The 9,178-nt window shown below is 47.1% G+C and overlaps 1 protein-coding gene across 2 annotated transcripts in view; it reads right to left on the reverse strand.

Annotated features, from left to right (window-relative positions):
* The window catches only part of SRGAP3 (SLIT-ROBO Rho GTPase activating protein 3), a 93,744-nt gene extending 85,674 nt beyond the window's left edge, over positions 1-8,070 (reverse strand). For both annotated transcript variants that reach the window (XM_066596984.1, XM_066596985.1), the window contains exon 1: positions 7,878-8,070. In XM_066596984.1, coding sequence (XP_066453081.1) covers positions 7,878-7,935 — 58 coding nt within the window. In that variant the 5' untranslated portion in view covers positions 7,936-8,070. The remainder of the gene's footprint in view (positions 1-7,877) is intronic.
* Positions 8,071-9,178: the final 1,108 nt, after the last annotated feature.

The following is a 9,178-nucleotide window of genomic DNA, read 5'->3' on the forward strand; positions in this document are numbered from 1 at the left end:
TGGTTCACAAGATACCGTGTCCCAAAACTGCATCCCTTTGATGTCAGAATTCTGGTGCAGATAGGTTTGTAAATTTCTCCTTATTATTCTTGTTCTTCTCCTCCTCTGGAAAAGAAAGAAGTGTGGTGGCTCAGCAGATTGCACTGCTGCCTTGCAGTACTGGAGTTCTAGGTACAAATCCAACCGAGGGCAACATCTGTATGGAGTTTTTATGTTCTCCTTGTGTTTATTCCACCAATTCCTCTCCTTTTCTGGAGAAGAAAGAACAACTGTGGTGGCTCACTGGTTAGCATTGCTGCCTTGCAGTTCTAGGCTCACATGTGATCAAGGACAACATCTAGATGGAGTTTTTCAAAGTCCATGCAAATGGTTTCCTTGGTCGGATTGGGACCCTGTAAGGCAACAGTACTAACCACTGAGCCACCACCACTGTAATGCAGGTGTCTTAAGGGGTGCACAAGGGCAACATCTACAGTTGTTTGGGCTCATCTCTACCAAGCTGTGCAAGAAAATGGGTCAGTTTTCTATTACGTGGAAGGGAAATAAACGGAAAGTATTTTTGATGGATCCATTATATAAATCCGCCCAAAAAGGAAGGAATGCTTTCCGCTTATTTTCATTTTGCTGATTTCCATTTTTAGTAGAATCAGAGCAGTCAAAAATCAATTAATCCAACAAATCCATTAATCTGGCACAAAACAGACTGATAATCTGGAATCTCAAAGAACAACAGAAGTCTAACGCTTCCCAGATACCGTGCAGGTCAGGGGATTGCGTGATGCCGCCACATACTAACACTACATCTTATCATATGTACATCTGATAATCCAAAACACACGTCAAGATCCAATGATGCCGGATTAAAGAACTTCTACCAGCCATGCCGACAACTTCTGCAGCCATTCAAAAGAGAGATATAAAAGCGTATACCAGATAAACCTGCAGCTGCCTCTCCCCCCTCCCCCTCCCCACCGAGTCCATCAACTAAAAGCGGGATTATTCGCCCCTCGGGGGCCAGTTCTGAAGATATACAAATGAATCAGTCCGCAACAAGCGCATCCGAGCGGCCTGCAAATTGTCTACAAGCTGCACTAATGCGTCTGCCGGAGTGTCATTAATATCGATTTAGCTACAAAGTATGTGCATCCAGCGCCGGCGAGGGACAGCTTCACTGCATGCGGCCATCTTCATCCTTACGAGAGGGGTTTCTAGCAATGAACTTGGATGACTTATATATCGGAAGTGGTGGAGGAGTTTGATCAGTGGGGGGTCTGACCGCTGGGAGACCCCCATTATACAGAGAACAAGGGGATCCTCAATGTCAAAAAAGAGACAACCCCGACACTCAGAGGAGTGGGAGTCACGGACGCCTCTGGTCAAAACACAGGGGTCAGCATTTGTGGGTGTCCCCAACCAGGAGTGACAATGTCATCTGCACTGTCTTACATTCTGGGCCAACAGTGGAATGTCATTGGTTGAGAGTTGTCACGAAGACCAATAACAAGATTTAAAGGGATTGTCTGGCTTCTGAAGCCCCTTTTTTGGCAAGTTGGGGGGTTTCCAGAGATGCTGTCATTTCCTGGAGAACTGAAATACTGCATGCTCTACTCTGGACTATGGAGGGCATAATCATCCACTGACTATAGTGAATGCCACTAACATGCGTTGCCCCCTCTGCCCTACTGTGTTGAGGCCCAACGTTTCCACCTTTAATGAGGGGTTATCCAGGGTTAGAAAAACATGGCTGTTTTCTTCCAAACACAGCACCACCCTTGTCCATAGGTGGTGTCTGGTATTGCAGCTCAGTTCCCATTCACTTCAATGCACCTGACCTGTAATACCAGACACCACCCACGGACAAGGATGGCGATGTGTTTGGAAGAAAGCAGCCATGTTTTTCTAACCCCATACAACCCCTTTATAGGAGATCTGTCACCACTCCTGACTTGTTTCAATAAATACTCCCCCCCCCCATAACAATTCTGGAGCATATTTTCTTAGAACTCTGTGCTGTGTCATCCCTCCGTTATTCCTCCTGGAAATTTATGAATAAACCCACAACTAGTTGTTACCATTCCTTAAAAAAGGGGTGTGTCAATAAACACACAGACAGCTCTGATTAGACAATGTCAGACTGTAGGGGCACATCCCGAACTAGTAACACCCAACTGTCATAAATTTACAGGAGGTATAACAGAGGAACAGCACAATGCAAAGGTCTAAGAAAAAATTGCTCCAGAATTGTTGTTTATTAGGAATACAAGAATTTATAAGGGGTTGTCTGGTTATAAATTAACTTTTTAAAGAGGTTGTACCACAATTACAAGTTCTATACACAGGATAGAAGATAACTTGCTGATAGTGCGGGTCTTACCACAAAAACTCCTGCCAATCTCGAAATCGGGGGTTCCATGTCATTTGTCCTTCTCACAGGTGGGGCTACTGCACCCCCCGCAGAGAAGAGGAAACTGAAGGAAAGGCTGGTCGCACAAGCACACTAGCGCTCCATTCACTTTCAATGGGACTCTGGACCGAGTGGCACCCGCTCGAGTATTTCCGTCAGCCCTATTCAAAGAAACGGAGTGGCAGCTGTGCATGCCCGACCCGCGCTCCATTCAGTGGCATCACTGCGGGTGCAGAGGAGACCACTGAAGTGATAGGCAGAATGGAACATGGGAATCCCGCTCTGCATATTGGCATGGGCCTCAGCAGTGAGACCCCCACCCATCAGCAATTTACCCCCCATACTGTGGATGGGAGAGATTTCTTGCAATTATGGTATAAGCCCTTATAACCCCCTAATTATAGTATAAGCCCTTATAACCCCCTAATTATAGTATAACCCCTTATAACCCCCTAATTATAGTATAACCCCTTATAACCCCCTAATTATGGTATAACCCCTTATAACCCCCTAATTATAGTATAACCCCTTATAACCCCCTAATTATGGTATAACCCCTTATAACCCCCTAATTATAGTATAACCCCTTGCAATATAGAGCCAAATGGGTTAAAACAATAAAATAAACAGTACTTATATGTCCTTGGCAATCCAGCTCTGCAATTCACCCGGTTTCTGTTGAGAGAGGGAGTCAGGTGACCACCGTAGCCAATCAGACGCCATAGCAGCGTCAAGCCTGTTCTGCTGACATCAGCGCTCACATCCTGGGTGCCATGATGCCAGGAGTTCCGAACAGTGATGCTATGGCCTCTGATTGGCAGGCGGCAGTTACCTGCATTCCTTGGCAGTCCTGTGCCACGGCATTTGACAGGTGGCGTCACACGACCAGAAGGCCTGATGATGTCCGGAGCACCTGCCACGTGGGCTTGTAATGTAGACGTCCTGAGGCAGGTTTACGTGACGTCACTGATGACATCTCTGTCCTGACTGCTATTGGTTGCAGTGGTCACATGTGTAAACAATCCACAGTAGCGCGCAGTGAGGGGTATTTTGTTTTTATTTTTTAGAAAAATCCCCCCCCCCCCCCCCCTTCCGTGCTGCTAAGAATGATAGGGCCACTCGGAAAGCCACTTTAATAACACAGGAGTGGGTGACGGGTCGTCTTTAAAGGGAATGCCCAGCTTCAAACTACTGCTGGTCTATCCTCAGGACAGGTCGTTAATAGTTGATTGGCGGGGGCACATCCCCTGGGGTCTCCACCGATCAGCGGTTCGTCGGGGCCGCTGTTTAAGTGCACAGAGCTGCTGTGTGTTGGAAGCACATAACTCCATACATTCTACGGATTAGGACTGCAGCACAGTTCCCATTGGGTATAACCACAGGGACCCCCACGATCCCTAGAACAGGGGTCTAGAGCCTTACGACCACAGTCTGTATGAAGTAGAATATTAGGTTGAATATTCTCATTATGCTCCATTCTAAGTTTATAGGACTGGTAGAGATAGCGAATTACAGCCTGCAGCCGTTTCTATCAGTCCCATACACACTGCAGGGGCGAGGCGTGCCCCAATCCATTCAAACTCCATCTCCCTGAAGTCATCCAATGAGAAGGAACCGGCAGATGACAAATGTCCGTTGTGTGACAACCCTATAACACTTCACGTCTGATCCCTGCTCTCCTGGAAGGTTGTCCATATACAGGGTGAGGCAAAAGTCTGGACACACATGCTTATCTGGTGTAATAATGAAAAGATTAACTTCAGATGTGTGAGAGTATTAATATTAGTTGAGTGGGAGGGCTGCATTTTTTTGATGGAAGAGATGTTTTTGGTGGCCATTTTGAACTCTGCCACATTGAACTAAGCTCAAGATTTTTAAATGGGAAAGGGTCATATGATATATCAGTATTGGCTAGAATTTCCTCAGAAACACACCGGAAATGTCAGTTTTGCGCTATCTTTACTTGTTTAGGAGTTAAGTGAGGGCAAGACTGGTAAATTGTGTCTGACATTCAGTGCCTTTTTTCACTGACAGATTACTTAGCAGTGAGAAGTCCTTCCGGATATTATAGGGCACCATATTCCCATCTGTACTCAAGGAGAACAGTGATTGCCCACGTTACTTTCAACACAATGGCGCAACTCTGCACTTCGCTACGGTTGTACGTGAAATTATCTGAGCACTGGATTGCACGCAGGGGTCCAGTAGAATGGTTGCTAAGGCTGCAAAACTTAATGCCTTTGGACTTTTATCTCTGGGGTCACTTAAAGTCCCTTATGTATGTGGAAACAGCGAATCCTGCAGTGCTATGAAGAAATATCACCTGCAGTTCTTCCGCGTGTTCACAAAGGCTGGATTAAATGTTTAACCTTGTGCATCCGTCAGCACAGTGGACATGTAATGTAAAGCGCTTTGTGATACTTTGCCCTCACTTATCTCCTAAACAAGTAAAGACAGCACAAAACTGACACTTCCAGTGTGTTTCCGAGTAAATTCTAACCAAGACTGATATATCACATGACCCCTTTCCATCTGAAAAACCTGAGCTGAATTCAATATGGCGGCATTCAAAATGGTCGCCGAAAACATCTCCTTCACCAAAAAATGCAGCCTCCCTCCCAATTAATACTTTCACACATTGGAAGTCAATCTTTTCATTATTACACCAGTTAGGGCTCTTCCACACCTGCGTTTTTCTTGCACGTTTTTTTCACGCGATATCGCTGCATTTTTTTTACGCGAATATCAATGGGACTTTATAATGTTAAAAACGCACTGCACAGAAATCGCAAAGCGCAAATTTGCAATTCTTGTGTGATGCGTTTTTAACATTAGAAAGTCCCATTGACAATCACGTAAAAAAACGCGCAAGAAAAACGTGCGTGTGCAGGAGCCCTCAAACGTGTGTATTCAGACTTTTGCCTCACCTTGTACTTTACTATGACTGCCCCATAATCCGGAACATCTGATAGTCCGGCACCTATAAAGGTGCCATATTAAAGGAACGTTTCTGTAGCTACAATGCTTCATCATCCATTGTGAATGATTTCCAGGAGGCCATTATGAATAAACCCCTCCGATGTGCGCTGACCATCTACAGGCTGATCGTGGGGCATTTACCTACATATATATAAACCACACAGATGTGTCAGGGCCAATATAGGATCCCAGCCGCCATCTTTTCCCTGGGAGCCCAGCCCTTCTGCCAAAGGTGGGTGACAACTACATGCAGATCCGGTGACCTGGAGGTCTAATGAATGATAGCAGGGGGAAGCTTCGGCTTTTACTGTCTCTCCCCCTGAATCTCTGCTTCGCTGACATTGTATTTTGCCGTTGCTTCTTGGCGAGTCGCTTTTCTTTCCTAGAACCGCGGTAGATTCATCTGCCAACTTCTGCCCACGCATGTGACCTCTCCGCTCTATCACTTAGATCTGAGGAAGAACTACTGCAATGGAGACAACTGCTAAACGCACCCACAAAAATATCTGTCCCAGAGTCATCCTCCTGACAACAGTCGTTAGTTTTATCCGACTCTGGGAAACCTGGGTGACAACCAATATGGCAGATATCACAGTCTGCACAAAAGTTGGCACTCAGCATTTCTAGACTTCTGAAGGGCAAATACATCCCTAGTCCGTATAACGCTGCATGCGGAGACGAATTTGCCATTTAGGATATTAGGAAAGCTGGGTGACAACCAGCGTGGGAGTTCTAATGGTGGCCGATTCATTCTCAGTCTTTCCATTGCTTCTGACCTTATCACTGCGTTACTTGGAACCACAAAAATGAAGGCGCATGAGTTGGGGCCCTTTTACACGGGAAGACTATTCTGCGCCCAACAGTTGTCCCAGCGATAGTCACTCCTGTGCTTTTATACAGAAGCGATGATCTCCCAGTAAATGGAGGCAGAGTGCGCCGGGGATCGTTCCAGCCCGCCCGCCTCATTCACAGTAAATAGGCCATCGTTCATAGACCAAGTTCTGCCTGCTTACCGGGCAGATGGGCATTTGATTTTTATGCCTGCACTAATTATCGTTGATCGTTCTGTCGCTGCCACAATTTACACTGAATGATTATAATCCTGCAATCTGAGTGATAATTGTGCAGTGTAAAAGGGCCCTTATGGCTACTATTTGCCAACTTTTGCTGTTCAAATCCAAAGATTTTGTGCAATTCAAGATGAATGAAGCAACTCCCAAGCATTTCGGATTTAGTAAGTCCCCTTTAGCCCACACACACACAGAACCTTATAGGCGGGGTCGCACCCAATTTCCATTGACTTCTATGGAGCATGGTTGTCATGCTATGGTCGCCTCCAGTTTCCATGCAATTTTACGGAGCCTGAATGTTGCACCGCAGCTGTGGCGTTGTAAGAGTTAACAGAAGCCTGTCTGGGAGCGACAGCGCTGTGCGGCAGAAATCTTCATCCAGGCCTTGAGATAATCAAGGACTGTCACACACCCTAACATGATGTTCCATTTTTAAAAGATCCAAATCTGCAATAATATGCGAGTGATACGATGAAACGACACGTCCTCTGCATCCAATCAGAATGGACACAACATGTTTACCAGATGCCACCAAGGACCCATCACATGTTGCAACACGTACAGAACTGTAGCGAGTGTGGACTGACACCCTGATACATTGTAACAACCCTGCTGATCACATGACCCGATACTGCAGGAAACAAACAGCAGAAATACGTAGAAAGAAATGAAATATCCGCCTGCAGCGACGACGCGATCTTCTCTCCGTATTGTCTGTGGCCGCAGATTAGAATAACACATGCAGTGTATGGGCGTGGTGACAAAATATTGCATTACCTCCAGTACAGCCTGCACACGTATGGAGATAACGTGACAGTGTGACATGTACTCTGCATGTACATAGCATCAGGTGCAATGCATCCAGCAGAATGGGGATGGGCACTGGGATGGCACTGCCTGGTCCTGTAACATGACTCCACAGCCTGTGCAGGCAGAAGAAGGTGCATATGTTCTCCATACGGCTTCCTCTGACATGCATGATATAAGGGCAGCAGCATGTGACTGTAATAAAGGTGGGCAGGAGATTATAGGCAGGGTGGGAGGAGGGGGCTGCTGGGGGAGCAGGGAAAGTTTGTGGTCTGGAGCTGAGCCAAGTTGAGGGAATAATAGCAGAGCAGTCACCATCCATGATCTGGTGTGCATCATACATGCAGTGTGAGGGCCTGGCTGCTGCTGGACAATGCCCATGTGATGACTGGGAGAGGACAATGCAGGCTTCATCAGGGGTGCAGGGTGGATTTTGCAGCTAGTTTGCTGCACAGCTGCATTGCAGCGCCAGTCTCACCCAGCACAAGTGCACAGGGATGCCCACACTGCAGGAAGCACCCTGGCTGCCAGGTGCTGGCACTGGACCCAGAATAACAGTGTAGGGAGGGTGGCACACTAGCTGCAGGGCGATGCAGATGCCCCCGGCAGGCACTCACCTTTCACCTGGTTCTCATAGTCAGCGATGATCTCCTTGTCCTTCTTGAACCTGGACATGATGCTGCCCGCCGGGTGCCCGGTGTTGGCTGCCTGAGAATCAGTGCACTGGATCCCCGGGAGATCAGCTGCAGAGCCGCCCGGCACACACGGGGCTCCGCATCGCTCTGCACGGATTGTTTTCCTTTGCTCCTTCTTTCTTTTCTTGCTGCTGCAGGGTTGAATTGAGGCTGCACGTCAGCGGCTCCTCCCAGCTCCTCTTACAAGAGATGGACACCCTCAGCCAGTGCACACTCTCAGCAGCCTGCCCTCTACACACTGCATCCTCATCCCACCACTGCAAGTAGTTACTGCATACTTAGCTCTAACCACTGCTCCCTGCCCTGCCTTTTAGCCTCTGCGTCCTCATCTTTAGTCACTGCTTGTAGGTACTACATCCTTGTACGGCTACTGCATCCTCCTCTCCAGTCACTGCAAGTATTTACTGCATCCTCCTCTTCAGTCACTGCAAGTAGTTACTGCATCCTCCCCTCCAGTCACTGCAAGTAGTTACTGCATCCTCCTCTCCAGTCACTGCAAGTATTTACTGCATCCTCCTCTTCAGTCACTGCAAGTAGTTACTGTATTCTCCTCTCCAGTCACTGCAAGTATTTACTGCATCCTCCTCTTCAGTCACTGCAAGTAGTTACTGTATCCTCCTCTCCAATCACTGCAAGTAGTTACTGCATCCTCCTCTCCAATCACTGCAAGTAGTTACTGCATCCTCCTCTCCAGTCACTGCATGCAGAACCTTATTCTGTGCATTCTTACATGTAGTCACTGCACCTCCCCCCTATGTTCAATTACTGCATCTTTCTCATGCACTGCATCCTCATCTCCAGTCAGTGCATGCAGAACCATAGTCAGTGTTTTCTTATATGTAGTCACTCCACTCCTCCCTTTTGTCCAGTCACTGCATGCTTCTTATCTACTGCACCCTCATCTTCAGTTACTGCATCGTGCTCTGTAGTCACTGCACCCTTCTTAAGCACTGCACCTCATCTCCAGTTAGGACATGCAGATCTATTGTCAATGAATTGTATGTAATCTTTACTGTCAAAGTTCGTCCTGCTGCATGAAGTCCCTGCATTCTCATGCACTGTATCCTTATTTCTAGTCACTGCATGGAAACCTTTCATCCTCATTTTCAGTCACTGCATTTATTTCCTTTCTGCATCACCCTAATCAATGTGCCCTTTCCGCATTCACTGCTCCTCTCACCTCCTGTCACTGCAACCTCCTTATTTACTGCATCCTCATCTCC

This window comes from Eleutherodactylus coqui, chromosome 3 (genome assembly GCF_035609145.1).
Source record: "Eleutherodactylus coqui strain aEleCoq1 chromosome 3, aEleCoq1.hap1, whole genome shotgun sequence".
Lineage (NCBI taxonomy): Eukaryota > Metazoa > Chordata > Amphibia > Anura > Eleutherodactylidae > Eleutherodactylus > Eleutherodactylus coqui.